The sequence below is a fragment of the Dermacentor albipictus genome, chromosome 9 (genome assembly GCF_038994185.2).
Source record: "Dermacentor albipictus isolate Rhodes 1998 colony chromosome 9, USDA_Dalb.pri_finalv2, whole genome shotgun sequence".
Taxonomy (NCBI): Eukaryota; Metazoa; Arthropoda; class Arachnida; order Ixodida; family Ixodidae; genus Dermacentor; species Dermacentor albipictus.
The window spans coordinates 38498251-38518379 of NC_091829.1; the positions used below are offsets into that span (position 1 = coordinate 38498251).

General features: G+C 43.4%; 1 protein-coding gene across 2 annotated transcripts in view; it reads left to right on the top strand.

Moving 5' to 3' along the window:
- Positions 1-20129, top strand: part of Synj (synaptojanin) — a 133598-nt gene that overhangs the window by 109064 nt on the left and 4405 nt on the right. For both annotated transcript variants that reach the window (XM_065449943.2, XM_065449942.2), the window contains 9 exons: positions 2235-2375; positions 3405-3597; positions 4511-4669; positions 5551-5704; positions 7327-7396; positions 7674-7880; positions 11936-12014; positions 15037-15205; positions 18572-18825. In XM_065449943.2, the coding sequence (XP_065306015.1) occupies positions 2235-2375; positions 3405-3597; positions 4511-4669; positions 5551-5704; positions 7327-7396; positions 7674-7880; positions 11936-12014; positions 15037-15205; positions 18572-18825 (1426 nt within the window). The remainder of the gene's footprint in view (positions 1-2234; positions 2376-3404; positions 3598-4510; positions 4670-5550; positions 5705-7326; positions 7397-7673; positions 7881-11935; positions 12015-15036; positions 15206-18571; positions 18826-20129) is intronic.

Here is a 20129-nt window from a genome sequence, read left to right on the forward strand (position 1 = left end):
ATTACAGTTGAATGGATGGCAACTTCCCCTATCAGAATAAGCATTTTAAAGGCCTAATGTTTATGTCCAATCAGAGTAGTGTATTAGTTAGTGTTTTGTAGCACGAAGATAACGTTGTTTTTTTTCTTCTCTCCCTCTTTTCTCGCTATACTTTGGCAATCACTTGGTTGAGAAAGCATGTCATCATAATATGAACCACGCTTCAAATGTAATGCATTTCCTTTCTGTGCTTCTGCGTTGGAAGGCGTTAAGAAGCATATTTATTTGGATTCTGAGCTTTGTGAGGAAGGCCTTTCGAAGTCGTAGAAACAAATCCATGTGCACATGACAAGGCGCAAATCTGCGCGCAAGCAAAAGCACAGTAAATAGAAAAGGGTGTCTCTATGTCAGCATGTAGCAGCACGTAACCCTCTTAGTTACAACAGTACTTGCCTGCATGCAAATGCAATTATATGCAAATGCAGCTTGCACTCTCATCCTAGTGCACCGTGGTTTCAGCATGGCAATCTCTTGCCACTAAGCATGCCTGTGCGTATGCAAGGTTCATGCATCGACATTCCTTGATGTGGCACATTTCATGTTGTGCAATAATGAAAACTTCTACTTTAAGCCTGTGGCTGTGATTCGATTTTGCATTTGTAGTCTGCCTTGTAATATCACCATTTAAAAAAGTTTCTCAAGTTTCGAATTGGCTCTGTGATGCATCATACTGATGGTCACCGTTTTCTTGGGGAAGTATGGTGCCTTGGTAAGTCTTCACTTGGATCAGAATCAAAAAAGGAGATTATAGATTATTTAAATTGGACGAGAATGAATGTGTCATCGATATTAATGAGTTCAAAGCACAGACGTGTAGATATTGAGTTGCACTTCAATATTGCCATAGAATGTACAGTATGCCCTCATTATAACGAAATCGCATTATTAAAAATGCCCCTTTGTTCGAGGTTCTTCAAGTTCTCGCATTTCTGTGACTCTCCCGTAGCTCCTCCGCTTTTAACGCAATACTGCTTATAAAGTTATAATTAAGCAAATTTTCTGTCCAGATTATTTCATTACGAGGGTTTACTGCATGTAAAACATGTGCATTCTACTACTTATTGTTTTGAAAAGTGCTCTCTGTAGCTGTTTGTTGCGACTCCACTGGCAGAGTCGGGTGACAGCTTGTGTTACCTTCAGCCAAGGAACTCCCACGTTTCTTTGCTATAAGTCACAATCCATGAATAAGTAAAGTTCCGTGCCTCTTCTAAATACTTCTGCGGGGCTCTTTAAATGCAGTTAAGAATGCGCAAGACAAACTTAGCCTGGCTTCTGAAAAAAAAAAAAAAAGCACCTATCTGTGACCTAAGGTTTATAAGCCAGACTGCACATGTACGTGATTTTTTATTTTTTTCTGTGTTTTCGTGTGTGGACAGATGTTTATGAGCCTGGCTTCTGTGTCAATTTCGCTAACTTGCACAATGGGCAACGTCCAACATCTTAAAATGCAATAGCATTACACAGGACAGTCAACGGCCTTCGTTGATGATGTCGACACGAAACTTCCAGCTGGTCGATCTCAGGGGCAGTTGGAGGCAATCAAAGGTGTGGGAGCACTCATCCTGATACTAGTGTATGGTGTACGTCATCGCAAGGGTTTCAGTGCAACAGAGGTTGCAGGATAATTGCGGTGTTTAATTGTGCTTTTAGCATGTTAAACTGCAGTCATGCTGTTGTGTTACTGGTGAACTACTCACAGTGATGTGTAATAACCACTGTGGTAGAGACATATATAGATGACACGCTATAAATAAACTCAGTCAGTAGATATACGGTTTGTGAGAAGTAGGTGGGCAACATTGCTGGATCAAGGTCGTAAAGAGTTAGTAGGTAGTACCAGTAGATTGTAAGATCTGTTTACAGATAACTTTGGAAGGGGGAGGTAGTTAGAGGTAGTTAGGTAGTGCAGTGTGCCAATTTCTGTCTCCTTTCTTCTCTATACTCTACAGGTACCCGCCATGCTGGCGTAGTCGTTTTGGCGTTGCGCTGTTAAGCCCAAGGTCGCGGGATTAAATCCCAGTGGCGGCAGCTGCATTTTGATGGGGGCGAAATGCAAGAAAATTGCCGTGTAATGTGCGTTGGATGCACGTTAAAGAACCAGAAATGATCAAAATTAATACGGAGTCCCACGCTGTAGTAGGCCTCACCTTGGCACATAAGACTGTGGAACTTAATTATACTTTAATACGGTGCAGCTCATCCAGCCAGAAGGAGTGGATGGTGGAACTCCAGAAGACCATCAGCCAGAAGCATAAGTACGTGCTGCTCACGTCCGCGCAGCTGGTTGGTGTCTGCCTTTTCATCTTCGTGCGGCCTGAACATGCCTCCTACATCAGGTCAGTCTGTTGCAGAGCCTCTCTTGCCTGCTTTAGCTCAATTTGTTGGTTTAGCCTGTGAGTTGTCTAAAAAGTTTTTTATGACTTGGGGCCATCTTGAAGTACTGCCACAACGTTTCCGACTTGCCTATTTATTGCACTAAATGAAAGTCCAAGCCCTCTTAATCTTTAGAAAAATACGTTAGAAAATTCCTTTTCGATTTTCAAATTCCTTTTTCATGCACACATACTTTATTAATGGTGCTTCTGTGATGTCAGTTACCTCTTATAAGTATCTCAGCCTTCGCCTATCAAATAAACTTTCTCAACATTTGCATATTGACTATGTTACTGGTAATGCTAACCACATGCTTGGGTACTTACACCGTAATTTTAGCTCGGCCCCTTCCTCGCTGAGGTTAACTCTTCGCAAAATATTAGTTCGCTTCAAATTTGAGTGTTCTTCAGCCATTTAGGATCTGACTCAGTCTTTATTAGTTTCTACTCTAAAAGGTACTAAAAACTGAGGTTCATGCTTTATCTTGTCTAGTTATTCTCACTACACAGGTCTCTCATGAATGAAACGAACTCTTATCATGCCGTAAATGTTCCCGTCTCTGCCTCTTTCACAAAGTTTTTCATCTGAACCCCGTATTAAAAGAAATGCTTTTTGCCCCTCCGTCTTGTATTTCATCCCGCACTGACCACAGCCTTAAAGTCGGGGTGCGATTGTGCCGCACAAACCGTTACAATGACTCACTCATCCCTAGTACAAGCACGGACTGGAATCGCCTTTCTGCATCACTGTCTCTACCAACTTCAAGACTGCTGTTCAGAATGCGTTTTGTCAACATTTTGGTTGTTTTTTACTGCATTATTTTTTGTTCTTGACTGCACTCCTTTCTTTAATTTCTTCTGGCCTTGAAAGCATGTAGAATAAATAAATAAATAAATAAATAAATAAATAAATAAATAAATAAATAAATAAATAAATAAGGCATATGAGGGTTAACGCTGTCTTATACTCATTCTGATGTGTGTTTCCTCCAGGGACGTGGCAGTGGACACGGTAAAGACAGGCCTGGGTGGAGCAACGGGAAACAAGGGTGGTGTGGCCATCCGCTTCCTCTTCCACAGCACCTCGTTGTGTTTTGTATGTGCCCATTTCGCAGCAGGACAGTCTAAGGTGTCCGAACGAAATGCAGACTATGCCGAGATTACACGCAAGGTCACCTTCCCCATGGTGAGAACTTGTGGTTCTTGGGTTTGTTGCATTTGTTGGCACTTGCTAATGAATGTCTGTCTATTTTTAGTGCTGTCAAAAAATAATAATAATAAAAATAGAGCTATGGATTGCTCCAAGGAAGATCTCTTGTGCCACCCAAAGCTGGTAGCTGCCGTGATGGAAGCAAAAGTAGCATGGTGGATGGATGATGGATGACAGCACGAACTGTAAAACAATGACAGTGTGACAACTCATATATATTGCACACGTAAGATTGAATCCTGGCTCGGGACAAATAGTTTTCTTTTCTGCTGACTTCTGCCAGAGAAAATATTACAAGGATAAACAAGATGATAATATTGAAGAACACGAAAAAGTTGGAAGAAGTGCTGTTAACGGGTGTCTCCAAAAATGTCAAGGAGAGCACACCTGTATGGTTTTGTATGGAAAAGAAAATGCAAAGACAGGTATTATAGTGCTGGGAGCTGTCATTACTGCAACATTGTGTCCACTCCATGAGTTTGTGAGGCTGCCATATGCTGCAAAGCATTGAAGAAGTGCAGTATCTCAAATATGTGATGGCACTGAGGATAAAATGCTCTGGGCTCTTGACAGTGATAAGAGAGAGTGATGACTGAGAATGAGCGAGTTATGCTGAGCCCATGACTTCCGTGACTCAGATGCAATGATATATTCATTTTTTCAAATGAGCACAAAGCAGCATTACTTTCTGACTTTCAAAAAGATTTGTTATGTTAGCAGTCAAGGGCAGTGCAATTAAAAATTTTTGAAATACGGCCAGAGTGCATTTTACGATTGAGAGTGCTTGAGAATTGAGTAGATACGGTGCACGGTTTGATGTCCTGCAAAAAAGTATTGCAGGATGGTGTTTCTGAGTAAGCGTCACCTCTCTCGTGACACCGCTGTGTAGGGGAGGACATTGAATTCCCACGACTACGTCTTCTGGTGCGGGGACTTCAACTACCGGATGGACTTGGAGAACGAAGAAGTCAAGGACCTGGTAAAGCAGGGCAACTGGCCAGAGCTGCTCAAGTATGACCAGCTAAAAGTGCAGCAGCAGCAGGGGCAGGTCAGTTGGCAAAACCTGTGGTCACTCACCCACTTGCCAACCCATACTATCATTGGCTGATGAAACACTAATGAAAAGTATGAAGCAGGACACCTCATATGATTAACCCTTTGGGTGCTGGGTGTTTTCCTTTGGGTATCAGGTTATTTATTCTTGATCTGTTGCCGAAACATTTTACTATATTTTTCATCTTAAAATACGACTTATGGTTATTAATTACTTTAATTACAATAATGAGTGTTTCTGAGGTGGCATGGCTTCTTTGTTGGTCTCGTTGGCCGTTGAAGACACCTTGTAATCAACATCTAAGTCACGTGAAACCATAGTTCAGGAGAAGTCCTTGAATTTCTGTATCACTAAAAAAATGCACAGGCTTTTTACACTGGTCTGCCATGTTGGAAAACGAAAGACATGAGTAACATGAATTGTCAGTAAGCTTTGTGATTTAGCATCTTAAAACAACACTGGGTCTATGAGAGACACCGTAGTGGAGGGCTCCAGATAATTTTGATCAGCTAGGTTTCTTTAACAGGCATCTAAATCTAAGCTAGTATACAAGGTGCGTTGTTTGCACTTGGCTATTGGTCAGGCCCCATTTGAGAAACTGCTGTGTTTAAGCTAGCTCTTGGATAAGCTACCTGTGTTGAAGATTGTTTATGGGTAAGAAGGCACAAGCATGGGTTAAAATACATGCAATAGTAAATTATTTGTCAAGCAAGCCCCGGCAGGGATAAAGGTTTGCAATTAGCACACTGCGTTGGGATGTTGTTTCAGTGGTGTATTATTTACACATTTCTGTCTAGAAGTGTTACATTCAGCATGCATTTTTCTGTTAGTTCTACTGACACATTTGAGGGCACTGCCTATTCTCTTGACAACAGGTGTTCAAGAACTTTATAGAAGGGGAGATCAACTTTGCGCCTACTTACAAGTATGACCTCTTCTCGGATGACTATGACACAAGTGAAAAGTGCCGGGTCCCAGCCTGGACAGACCGGATACTGTACCGCAGACGGCGACTACTTTCAGAGACAGGTGGATATGTATACTCGCTTCCTTTGCGCTTTAGTAAGACTAAAGTAACTTACTAACTCAGGAAGTTAGCCGAAAGACAAATTTCAACGGCAGTGCAAAACACGGATGCAGTGCGAAGAAGAGGGACCATAAAACTCGGTGCTCACTTCTCTGTTGAATCCGTGTTTTGCACTGCCATTCAAACGTGCATTTGGATGCCTGTGTTCTCAGCTCGTTCGCTACCCTACGTCAAGCCAACTCAAGTTCTCTCTCCCTGTCTTGAAAGGACATTTGCAACTGAATGTTAGTAATGGACGTGCTCGGTCAGGTTATGTTAAGTGTTAGGCTATCTGCAGTAACTAAAGCAGCCTATCAACGCTGTCAGGAGAAAATCAAATTTATTAGCAGGCTGTCAAAACTTATTTCTTATGTATTTTTTTTTAAATTGCCTAAATATCTCTGTAAGCACTATACTGAAAAGTGACTATCTGAAAAATTTGGTGAAGTTTAAGTTGGTGCGTGTTTCGGCCGTGGTTGCGAATGTCTGTAAATGTGGCTGAGCGCATACGCAGCCGCGCACCCCGCTTTATAAGTAATCTGCCGCGTGTCCAGATGGCGGGCCATCATGTAAGCTGTCTTCTCGCGTGTTTAGTATTGGAGGTTATGTAATCTCGAGTTTCAGTGACTCCTTGGAGCGAGAGGCAGACGAAGCGTTCGCTCCCCGCTGCTGGTGCTTTTTAATGATAGTGTCGTCCAAGTCGGGCAACGCTGTCAGTCGCGGGGGGCGAAATGCACGCGACAAGGTGGTTGACTTCACTTAATTCAAACCGCCGATGTGAAGATATAGTTCACATACGTGGCATGAAATAGTATCATTAGTCGCCTGCTCTCAAATTTATCAAAATAAATTTTCTCATTCAAGTCTTTTTTTTTTTCGATTGCGTGATAATTCAGAAAATTCTGCGGCCCCTTTCCACCTAAGAACATTTTTTTGGCAAATGTGCTTATTTGGATAAAAGGTCAAATTACAGTATAAGGAAACTTCAGTAGAACGAATTAAATTTGCATAATTGGTCAAATTACAATATAACGAATTAAATTGCCAATCTTGCTGACTTTGTTACGTTGCAGTTGAATTGTATTATAACCTTTTGTTGCATTTCATTGCATAAATCATTGCGCTTAATTTTTCTTTAAGTTTACCGCTATTAACGCCAATTTAAAGCGTGAAAAGGTCTGAACAGACTGAAACATACTTGTTTTCCTGTGTTCTTTAACATCTTGGAGGTTACGCATCTAGCATCTTGTAGGTTATCTATAGGTTATTATTATGTAATAATAAGATTGATTGATTGATTGATTGATTGATTGATTGATTGATTGATTGATTGATTGATTGATTGATTTGTGACACGCTTGCAGAAATTAGAGTCAGGGTGTTACAGAATGTTTATTGATGGTTTTCGAAGAGCTACAGCACTTCCTATTCACACAACTGGTGTTCAAACACCTCATAGCCTACTTTTTCCTTGGCCGGTATGATGCAACAATTGCTTTCTTTCTTTTCTTTTCTATTCCTTTATTGTCCGCCATGCACAACTGGCCGATCTTGCTGATCATACAAAAACTTACTCTTTTTGCAGAGGACCCTTTCTGGAGCCCCGGACGCATAGCACATTACGGTAGAGCTGAACTCAAAACGTCTGATCACAGGTGAGGGAGTAGATCTACCCGACTTGTCTATGTTGTTGTCATCCAGACCGTCTTTTTATAGGTTATCCTGCCCTAATTGACATAAATTCTAGATACACTCCTCGTTTACCTTGCCTGTGTTACCTTGCTTGACTTTTTTCGTTAGTACGGGCAATGATTCAGATGCGCTGCATTTCATTCCTTCTCATTGCTTACTGTTGGCACTTTGTTTTGGTGTTGTTTCTGTTGCAGCAGATAACTGTTTTCACAATGGCTCTTCCCTTCGCAATTTTTTCAGGCCCGTGGTGGCCGACATTGACATCGAGGTTTCCCAGGTGGATGAAGCAGTTCGAGAACAGACTTTCCGAGAGGTCGTAGAGCTTATGGGACCACCGGATGGCACCGTGGTGGTGCACCTCGAAGAAGAAGGGGCCACATTTGAAGACACATTCCTTGGAGCACTTATTCAGGCGTTTGCAACCGTGGGAGAAGTTATCCTGATCAGGTAAAGCCATGCCATAGCGTATTTAGACTCGGAAGTGACATTCGTGCCTTCTCCGTGTGTTTGCATGAATATAGCAGAGAGGTGGGTAATCGTCTTAATTTTCTGTTTTCTGATTAGCGGCCTTTTAGTAACACCTTAGTCGACAACGTGGGCACCTGGTGGTCTGCGAATCCCATAACATGGCCTCAGAGATTTACGGCGTGTCACGGCACAGCCCTGTGTCACAGGTCACGCCCAGGTGCCATGCTGGTTTTCACTATTCCAGGTTCAACCTAATTTCCAGCAAGTGGTAACGGCAATGCTTCTATTTCATTTGTATAACACTGCCTCTTGCCCATTATGGGTGTATTGGTCTAGAAGCGGGCAATTTTACAAGTGTGTGTTTTTCTGAAGTAATATTAAAATTCATAACCAAAGTAAAACGTTGATTATTAGAGTGTGAGTGATAGAAAACAAAAATGCATCAATGAGAAAGAAGTAGGGGTGCGCAAATACCGAATAGTAGATTTTGAATTGATTATCAAATCAGATTTTTAAAAAAGCCGAATATCGGAAAATGTTTCACAAAATTTAATGCTTACATATTTTGTGCAAGGGAATAAAGGTCTGCGCATGCTTGGGAATCTCCTAGTATTGCATAACAATAATCTATCAGTAACTTGGGTACATAGAAATCAAGATATACAATATGGTCTATACTCTTAATAAATGGAACACCAAATTAGTATGTCGGCACTGATTACAGCTCAGTTCTAGTTTATGAAGGTCTGTAAGATATTTTTTTATCAATAAAATTTTTTTTTGCATAGCATCAAGTGCTTTTTTTTCTCTGAACCTAGTGACCAGCTGACTGAATACCAATGAGGCTCTCAGTGTAATAGTGTACCTGTGATTTGCGGCAATCCTTTATTTGGTGGATAGAAACTTTTGCTTTAGACTTTTTCTTAAATATACAGAAGGGCTATCTCAGCTTCACAACAGGTGGGTTGTTAGATAGGTTATCGATAGGCCAGTCTGCACGACAGATGAAAGGACTGAGCATCATATGACTCAATCATTGCTCCGCACGTAGTTGGCATTGACGGTAAAGAGCAGGCGCCTTCTGCCCCATTTCGTTGTATGTACATTGCTAGTATGTGGGTACAGAAAGCTTATCAGTGATTGGTACCAAGATCATAGGAGGTGCAGTTCAGATTGATGGCTGTTGAAGTTCATCGCAATGTATCCAACGCAATCTGCGTGCGCGTTGGCAGCTAGTTGACCTAATCTTACAACATGCGATCGCACTTTACGAAATATGTACTGCTTTTGTTGCAGTTTCCTCTGTCCGCTTCGCTTTATCATTTCAGTCGGTACAGTTGTCCCTGACGAACCTTTGCTGACAGGGGCAGGTCCGGCTGACGGGGCACCCTTCTGTAAATTGGGGTGCTCCGGCGATGTGTGTGCAGTCCCCTGACTGAGCCGATGTTGGGGAGCGATTACAGTGACAAAGTCCGCTATTGCGTCGGCTGGTAGCAGACTTCTCCACGGTGTAGTGTTCTGCTCTCCTCTTGCGCCTAAAACAAAGTGAAACGCACGCTTGAGCAGAATCGAGCACGAGGGGCTCGGCAGCGCACACTACATGTGGCGCTGTACGGGTCTCCAAATTGAGTATATCGAATATTCGAAAAATCCAGTAGTGCATATTCCATTCACAAATCGAATGATTCAAACATTCACAATTTGATTTGGTGATATTTGAGTATTCCCACACTCCTAGAAAGAAACGGTAGAATGAATTTTGAGATAAAGTAATTTAACATGAAAAAATAAACTTAAAGAAGCAATCGCTAGTTTTGAAAATTTAGTAAGATTGTTGTTTTGTTTTCCTGATAAAGTTCTAAATTACAATACAGGCATCCATGTGGATGAAGCCTAGTAAAGATGCACCAATGTAGAGAATGGCTGAGGAGGTTAGCAATAGCCCAAGCTCGCAACATGGAACATCCAAAACATTTCTTGAGAATTGGTGGCAGGATAGAAACATAAATTGTCACTAGATTCAGGTACATTGTAAAGGTAACAAAGAAGCGCTTTTATTTTTAAATTTTAGTATTGAAAACATTTTTTTTTTTTTCAAGGTGTTGTGACTCAATCATAAACTTCAATTTCAGTCGTAAAATTTTACCCATAGGTTTATCTATTTCTGCGCTACATGACGCTAGGTTTTTGGCAGTCCAAAATTTCATTGAAAATTATATTGAAGCAGCCATAGCTGTTTTACTTTAAAATTAATGCTTGCAGAATCATTGTTTGTTAAAGGATTGCCAACAAAAAAATTTTTCTGTCTTTTCCTGCTGCAATAAGTAGCTAATGACCCAGTAATCATTACATGAAACATCATTTGTTTCAGAGCGTGACAGTTAAATGAGTCTTGTTTGTAGTGACCAGTTAAAGTTTCGGTTTCAGAGAGCAGTGAGCGGAGATAAGAAGGATTGTAAACACCGCTGGATACGTAATCGCACCAAACTGTGAAATGTTCACCCTAACACGCTCGCCGACACACGAGCTCCGTGTTGCTAGTTCATCCTCCACACTTGCGTGTGCTTTGTGATGTCCTCACGATCACCGTCGCCCTCGTTTTCATCGTCCAGCGGCGCCTGTTTCCTGCAGGCGGGAGTGGCCGCCGTATTATACGTGGCCAACCACTTTTTATTGGATCCACTACAAAGCAGCGACTCGGAAAGTGCGGCCAGCAGTAGCTATCAATATGCGTGTGCATTGCTACAAGTAGTACAAACCATTCGTCGAGGGCACTTTGGGAATGAAGCATATTCCGGAGCAGTACTCAACACGGGGTAAAAGTCGGCACAGCATCAGGCTTGGGGGTACATAGTCTTGATGGAAGATTATCGGACTGCTCTAGGCTCGGCGGGTTTTGTTTATACTAGGTAAGCTCAAAATGAATCAAGCGAATCTGGCTGTTCTTCAAAGGGGTCCGTTCTTAGCGTCCAGCGGCGCTCACAAACTTGGACGATTCCTGCCGCTTATCGACGTCGATGGTAGCGAACGAGCAAGCCAGAAGACCTGTCGATTGCTGGGAAACGGTATAGGCCTAGCTCGCTGGCCGTAGGATCCGAGGCCGACTGCTCTGCGGCCTGCCCCGTCCGCAGCTCATAATAAACCACCTATATTCGTCAACAGTATCAATGTCTGCATGTTTATGTCGCTCACAAGTGGCAATACAATTCGTTTTCCCGGTGCCATTGGTAGCGATGAGAAAACACGTTAGCCAGGCAAGCCGCTTCGCTGAGACGATTGCTACAGCGGCTACGCTGACCACTTCTGAGTCAAAATCACGCCAATGATTTACTATTTAAAATACACTGGTGCAACCAGAGCGGGGAGAAAGTTCCATCCTGACGGCAGGGTAAACTCGTGGCATATCATTTTCTTGGTTGTTTACAATCCTTTCTTGATGTCAGTGTCGCAGATTTGCTACGTTTTGCAGTTGCCTGCACACACGTACTTTAAATATGATTTTAAATATGTCCTATGCTATATTTCCCGTGGATATTTTGCAGATGATGCGTGTGTGCCCACACGAATCGATCGCACATGTTAACTCAACTTAGAAATTTTGTGTCAGTACTCCTTTGATAAATATCTGCCTGGCTCTCAGGTCAGCCACATTTTGTTGCAGTAGCAGTTAAGGTACTGAAACTTAGTTTTCTCTGCCCATCCATCTGACCTTTCTATCATGTCATCATCACTGTGCCATTATTGTGTTGGCATCATCATGTCACACTGTCACATCACCACATGCGTCACAATGCAGCATGTCCGGTGTTCGACACAGTAGCTGTTCACAGCAACTTACAGCACAAAAGTCACTCTCAGCATTTACCTCACAGTGACAGCTGTTTGCTGTCTTGGATGTCAGTCAATGAAGTACTATATTGTTATGCCACTGGCACTTGACATCGTGCCATTGCTGTCATCATGCCACCGTCGCTGTTGTGTTGCCGTCATTGCATGCAGTCGATACTTAGTGCAGTGTGTCTGGACATTCCCAGGTACGTGGCTGACATGCTTTGGGTGACATTCCTGGAAGGCCAGAGCGCGCTAGCAGCCACGCACCTTTCAGGAACGCAGGTGAGCTTTCCTGAACCCCTCTAGTTTCCATGGTGGAGGGTGCCCTCATAGGCTTGTAGTACAGAAAATCTGTTCTTTTTTTTAAAGACATTTTTTGAAACCTATTTATTATGTTATGTGGTATAAAGAGTCGTGTCTCTTCATCCTCATACTCCTATAGGGGCACTAAGAATGCATTGAATCAATTTGCACTATATGGCAACCTAAGAATTCAGTACAAGCTTCCCTCACACAGCTGCTCTTCGCCTGGCCTCTGTGTCTCCATGCAGCAAAATGTACTTTCACAGGGACACGCCACAATCTTTCACAGAATGAGATAATGCAGTTCGTTGGCACGTCTGTAATAAACATAACAAAGTCGGCAATTGGCTTTGATTCGAAGATGCGGTTTGGCAGCAGTTGTCAAACTGGGGGGATCTCTCTGCAGATTTCGAGATCTGGCAGCAAGCCATGAGATTCCAAAGGTCACGAATACAGCTGATGGACTGGTGTGCGCGACAATTTTTTTTTAAGAAGCTCAGTGTCTCATCGTAAGCGAGGACAGCACAATGTGGGAAGAATAAAGGGAAAAAAAAAGAAAGCCAGGATGTCGAGAAGACGACAATTAATGTTGCATATGCTTGCGACAAGCTTCGAAAACCGCAATCAAATCCAGCTTTTCTCACAGTTTAATTCCTTTTTTTTTCTGTTTGTGTTATACATGAAAAATTTGTTTCTGTTCTTTTTTTTTTTCTTCTATTCTAACCTCATAAATTTTGGGGGTCCACTTAAAATCAAGGCCGGCCTAGATTCAAATAAATATTGCACAAATTGTCCCCAAGTTTCACAGCGGTATATTTACCGCAGCACTCCTAAGTTGTCACAGACTTCAATCTGTTAGATCTCCATCGCAGAACTTCACTAAGTTTGTTCAATGCTGAGAGATGACTTAGTGGCAGAAAAAATTCTAACTTAAAAGGGCCACACTGTTCTCCCATTATTGATGAGCGGGCTCACTTATGTAGCAGTGCGGGTACTGTTTGAGGCCTTGCTTTGCCAACTACTACTGGCTACTTTCGGCGGAAATCTGTGCAAAGAGGGCACCGCGCTCTTTCAACTAGCACTAGGTGACTTATTCTTCAGAATGAATACTCGTGCAAGATGTTGTCGAATCGGCCATGCTGTTTAGTATTTTATGTTAAAATTTAGTATTATTAACATTTATCTCATCAGTTGTTTAGTACAGTTCTGCAATTCAGTACATTTTAGTTGTTTCAAGCGGGGACGCTTGCACGTACAGTCGCATTCAGCACAGGTGTCTGTGGTTTAAAGTGCTTTAAGACTGCACGACAGCCCCAACAAGCGAAATATTGGTTTAATACCAGTAATTGTAACTAAGTTTTGTTCTGCAATTTTTTGCGCTGACGCCACCATGCATTTTTGGATGGTGGAGCCCCTTCAACTATGGTCATCGGTTTTGCAGCTCATATTGAGCGCAATTGTACCACTAAAGTATACCCTAGATATCCGGGTGGGGTGCCTTGTAAGCTGGGGACTTTGCTAGTTGTACTGGACTGGGTGGAGGAGTTTTTAAAAGTCTGTGCACCATCTGCTTGTGGTTCTTCCCTGTTCCTTGCCGTTATGTCTTGTAATTAAGGAAACACTGAGTTGTGTTACCACCTCGTCTGCCAGCTGGTGTTTCCACAAGGCTTTCATGAGTGATCCAAGCTTTACTTACGCATAATCCTATATAAGCCACCTCGGAAACCCGTAATAATTGCACTAACAATAGTAATAAAGAATTCCAGTTCAAGGAGATATAATTAAGCCTAATATTGCCGTTATTGCATGGCTGGGTCCTACGTTAAACATCATGAATAGTACTGTCGTTGCAGTGGAAGTGATTCCAGTGGGCCACTTCTGGATGAAGTCAACGTAATGGAACCTGAAAGTGATTGCAGCAGAAGCAGATTCATGCAGAATTTCTGAAACACTGTTGCAGTTCCTTCTGTTCTTTTCCCTCACAATGTTGCCTTCCTCACTGTTTAATAATCACAATAAAAAACTCGGTGCCCTTCCACTGTGTGAAGGATGACTAGCGAAGCTGTGTATGTGGGCCCCTTGATGGCGAACTGCAGCTCCGCCGTGGCTCGGCCCGGCATTGCACTATCTTCAGGATCACTATCTTCAGGATCTACCCACGTATGGGGAGTGCGTAACGCCTGCTTCACCTCCGCCGCGGGTTGGCCCTGCATTGCATTATCTTCGGGATTTTTTTCTATATGCAGACATGATAGCAGGGAAAGTAGCCCTCAACAGTTTCGCTGTAATAATAATTGTACTAAAGGCCCTGTTCACTGTTTCAAACTAGTAAAGGATTAATAGATGCAGGACAAGAAAATGTACTGTTTGCTTTCTCATGTAAATGCTTTTTAGTGTAACTTTTTATATATTAGGTATTTCAGCCACAGTTGTCTCTAATTAATAAAAAATAGGAGATTTCAGACACGATGACAGTCTCTGCTGGACAAGATTGGGGTCAAGTGTGTACAAAATAAAATTCTCTGAAGAATCACTTAGTAGCCTGATTAACAAATATTCGCTAAATAACTTTTTAGTCATCTATGTTAGTCAGCCATTACCACTTGGGTACAGTAGCTGAGGGCAAGCTTATGACAAATTGGCTTTTAAGAAAATATTTTTAAGGGCCCCTTCTTAAAGCACACTGCTATGAAGCATTCTGTCTTACCTTCAGCACGAAACCGAAACTGGCTGTGTCAGGAGCATGCGTAACCACACCTTAGAATCGTGTCACACAGCAAGAGCCATGTCACATGACGAAAGCAAGAAAATCTTGTGGCGAATAGATGTGCATGGAGAGATAGATGTATGGATGGATCGGTGAGATATGGGTAAACAGATAGACTTTGTTCTACCAGGAGGATGGGATTTATCAGGCATTGTACCTATTACCCTGCGAATAGAGATGCAGTATATAAAAATGTGCCCTGCGGCTTGGAATAAACTTGCAACCTTGCTGCAGGTGGACGGCCAGCGCATAGTGGTGACCCTGAAGACCACCAACTGGGCGCAGGCGGTGGAGCACGAATTGAAGCTGTGCTGCAACAACACGGTCCCTCTGGCGGAGCCCTCCAGCAGAGATGCCGAGGAGGAGGCGGCACCGCTGGACGGAAACGATGCCGCACCCGATGGTCTGTCTATGCAGCTGCCTGTCTTAGCCTGCTTTCGTGAGAGTGGCTTGTTGGGCTAGTTCTTCCTTCCTGTCTCTTTGTCTATTTCTGCCTCCTGAGTTTTTTCTACTCTCATGTTTGCTGGCATTCCGTAGTATAGCCTGCTTTCGTTCTTTCCTTCACCTTTAGTCCACCCCCTTATCCAGAGTATCTTCAACCTGTTCAACGAATAGTGTTGTTAACTTTATTTCTTTTTTTGGGGGGGTGGGGGGGTGGGGGGATAACCAAGCTAGGAACCACGGTGCTTCGTTTCAGCAACGAGTCCCTAAGTGATGATGATTTCCTTGGAATAGTATGCTTCATATCTTTTCGTTTTTCCTAGGCGTATTCCTTATTATTTTGAAGATTTATAGCATTAAACTGCCTTTTTCTGCGGTGAGTCACACAGTCGGAACGTAAAATGGGAAAGCAAACCCTGATCTTCTAAAAGGATATCACATCTCGTGATTTTGCTTTGCTCGGAAAGAGCAGCTGTAATGTACCCATATTTCTTGCTAGTAGGTTCCTTTGTTTGTCTTTAGAAGCAGCGACAAATTAAGGCACGTATATCTTCTTTGGGATGAAATGGGGACGAGGCATTGAACTTAGTCAAGGTCCCTTGAGTAGTTTTACCAAGGCAATGTAGTGGCTATTAATGTCCATGAAAATGTTCAATAAAGATGTTGCTGAAACTCCAAAAAAAGCTTAAGTTGTTACTAAGGAGACTAATCGCTCACTAAATTTAGCGACTTTCTCATTAAGTTCCTAGCACTGCAGAGGAACAGAAGAAAGAACTATCACATTTCCCATCCAACTTCCCCGTATATGTTGTCCTGTGCTAATTACTAATTTCAAGCTGGACTAACCAGCCCATCATTAAGTGCTACTAATATATCTCCCGGCTCTTCAGTGTCACTTACTAGCGTGAACAGACACCGAGGATCCAATTGCACTTTCATTTTAAGAAATGAATATAAGAACATAACGTGGCCTGAATAATGTACCTATATAGTTTGATCACGTGCTTGAGCGTATGCTTCAGTGCACTTCAGTGCCATCATGCATTTACTTTTTCAATATTTGTCATCTTACTGCCGCAGAACTTCGGTTGGTGGTGGCAGTATTACGCAGCAGCAGTTTTCCCTTGTTTTTATTTTAAGCTTTTATTCGCTGCAAGAGAATAGGCAGTGTCTCCGCATGCCAATATGGGCCACATATTGATCTACATACTATCGCAGAAATAGAAAGCATGGTAGCTTCGGCAGGTGCCCAATGGGGGTTAAATCCCAGTGGCAAATTTTGAAGTGTGCATATACATGTGCAAAATAACAAGTTCTATTTGCAATAGTAAAGTAGTAGAATATGTGAAGCGAGATATACGCGACTAGTGCAGCCATTCATGTGCATGGCACTGCAATACATCATAAATCTACGGCCTTTAGTTGGTTTGAATGTGGGAAGGGATCCTGTACATGTTCGGGATTTGTTTGTGCATTTTTAAGATTTCTTTATATTTACAGTTGAATCTCGTTAATTCGAACATGCTGAATTCAAACTTCCTGTTTATTTGAACTGATGCTGTGGTCCCGTCAAGGTTAAGTGTCTTACAATGGCAAAAACACCCGGTAATTCGAACACGCAAGTATTTGCGACAGTTAATTCGAACATACCGCCCTCCGAGAATGTTCTCAGCAGTCCACCAAATCACGTGGCGGCACCTCCAACCAGCATAGAAGAAAAGCTTAGGAGATACCCATCAATGCCATGCGTGAAGAAAAAAAAGAAAAGGATGTAGTGGACATTTCACACTCTCTCAAATGGCAAGGTCGCCATTTCTGCATCGCACCATAATGCCTCAGTCGCACTAGCGGCAAAACTTGCGCCGCGGGAAGCGTTGGTCGTGGGCCGATTTTTCGTGGCTTGCCGCAGCACCAAGCGAGTCGCGAGCGGAGGAGACTAATATGAGGCGCCCCTACAGTGATGTACGCAGGGTAAACTGGTGTCATGAGGACCTACCCGACCACTCTATTCGTACTCGCATCTGTTTCAGCTGGGCCGCTGGTATCACACTATCATCTGCTCGCGTCAGCTCTCACTCGCACTTGTTTTGGTTGGCTTGGTTTGGTCTCATTCATGCTAGTTTTTTTGCAATCACGAGTCTAAACAGAGACGTCCCGATGAAAAGGTTGTTGGAGACAGCGCGCAATATCCAATTCTGTACATAAGACAGACCCTGAATACAAGGATGTGAAGGTGACACCCAGTATCTCATTCTCGTTGTCTTTTGAACACGGCAACGCCGCAACATAAGAGGGCGCACCAACATGTTTATGATCAGTAATTAAATCTTGTTTTAATTCGAACAAATTTTCAGGCCCCTTCGAGTTCGAATTATTGAGATTCGACCACACACACACGCATACACACATGCACACACTATTCAAGAAAAAGTTCTGTAGGTCTGGTGCATAGGTAGTTGAAAAAATGAAGGCGCACACTTACGAAAATTGCATTTTTAATGCTTAATGTCACACACACACACACACTCTCTCCCCCCCTCTCTATCTCTCTCTCTGTCTTCCGGACAAGATGGGCACAGTCCTGTATCTCACTGTTCGGTCATCAGATTGTTATCTTTGACTAGATTCGTACTATGAAATGTGGCTGCATTATCTATATGACCTTATGCTGTAAATATCTTCCTCACTTACCTTTCTAGCAATTTCGTTTGTGTATAAATCGTTAAAGCAGCTCTCTAAAGTCTCATTGTCCGTACAATTCAAGGCATTCGGGATCAGCGAGCGCATTTTTATTAACCTGCATAAGAAGTGTATCGTGCTGCACAGTCGTGCCTCATTTGTGTGCACCCAGTGCGCCATAACACAGACAATGAAAACTTGCTGTAATTTTTTGGTTTTAGTGTAGTAGACACCCGAAGAGAACAACAGCAAAAGAATGTGAGACTGCAAAGTGAGGTGGGGAGTGTTCATACTGTTGTTTTCTTTACTGGAAAATTCACACAGTTTTATCTCCTGTTGTATTTTCTGTTAAGCTGTTTAGTTGCAGTGTACCGACTTTGTACTAAATGCTGCTGATGCACCTGACTGGCCACACATGTAGTATTCAAGGTTATCTTTATTTGCACTGCTAATAAAAAGCGAGTCAAACTGTGGCCTCAGCAGCTGGCTGACGTGATCATTGCTACAAGTATATCAATCTTGCCCACTAGCGTTTTGTCACCTTGGATGGCCTAAAGCAATCCAAGGTGAACCATAAACAGATTCTTCTAAATGCTGTTTAAAAGTGTGGGTTTCATCTAGGCGTGCCTTCACTCTTCACGACACGCAGAATGGTCAAACGACTACGAGTGCCACTCGCAGTCTTCCTCGGGCAAAAGCAGCCCTTCATTCTCCGGAGAGGTGGGGTTTGCCCCCGAGGAGTCGGCTGTCCCGCCCCCCGTGCCGGGCCGGTCAACGCCAACCATGAACCCACCGGGTAGGCCTCCACCTCCGCAGAGACCACCGCCCCCACAGAGGCCACCACTTCCCCAGCGGCCACCTCCCCCACCCGAGCCAGAAGTCAAAGCTGGCGTGCAGGAACAGGTACGCTGGCATGTTAGCTCGCAGCCTACACTTAAATCTGTGTGTGCAATACCTAATGCACCCTTCTGTGTGCGTGTCCAGTGGCTACAACCTTTAGAGTTACAGCCAACGCCACACGCCCTAGCCCAAGCCTTGCACAAGGAACCATGCTTTTCCCACTGGCAGGGGGCACACAAAAATAGCCAGACAATATTCCCTTCTATGAACCTTCCTCCACCATGCGAGCTTCCACAAAACTGATTTGCTATAGTCAGATAAGGTATTGAGAAATTATAAGCTTCTTTAAAAAATCAATCAACCAACCAACCTTTGCTTCAGTATCGAATGTGTTTGATGGACACAAACAAAAAGCCATTAATCAGGCTTGACACGATCTGAAGACACAAGAAAATAGGTGGTTACTCTATATCATGTTTAAATTACATCCAGTTGCCTTATTGTTAATTAAGATGGATCTCCGAGGAGTGTCTCCCGTGAAACCTCGTTAAACCGTAGTCAGCCGGAGCTCGGAAAAAGTACGTACTAAACGGTAGTACTGTTTAAGCGAAATAGCATGAGATCGCCCACTTATCTGTCAAAAACGGAACTCAGAGAGAGTGCCATGAAAGGGGAAAAACATGCAGTATTTATTCACTTCGCGGGACGTAAATGTTATTTTCGTTTGATATTGCGGCGGCCTAGCACGACGACAGCGGCCTCAAACTTACTGAAGCTGCGTGCCAGCTTCTCAGCCAGCCCCCCTCCTCTCGGCAAACACTCGCACGGCAGATTCCTCGTTGGCGTTACGTATTCTCCGTGCACGCGCGCAGTAGTGCTGCATAAGTCCCGGGGCGCCTTTTTCACTGCCGGGTGCCGGAGTTCGGAAAACTTTTCGTTTGGAATAGTTACGTTATCGTGCCCCTGTTCTCCTTGCGACGATCGCATTCATGAGGCTGACGTAACGCGCAGCTTCTGCCACTGTCGGGCCTGAATAGCCCGTGCTGTCGCTTTCCGTGTCGTCCTCATCACTGTCGCTAGTTGACACTTCGGAAACAACAGCGGCAACGATGGTGAAAAGTCGAACCTCGTAGCCGACATATCTCTTCGCGGTCGCAGCAGCGCTGCCGAGCAACTTCGCATTCCAAATGCCACACACTGTAGTCAACAGCAGATCCATATCGCGGGCCAGCGCCGACTTCCGTGTCACGTTCGGTAGCACGGACGATGTCTAATTTTTCTTCTATGCTGAGCACCCGGCGTCTTTTTTATCCTAGCTTCGGCATGACGCGAGTCCTCGCTTGCACGACGCCACAACGCTCTCCGGT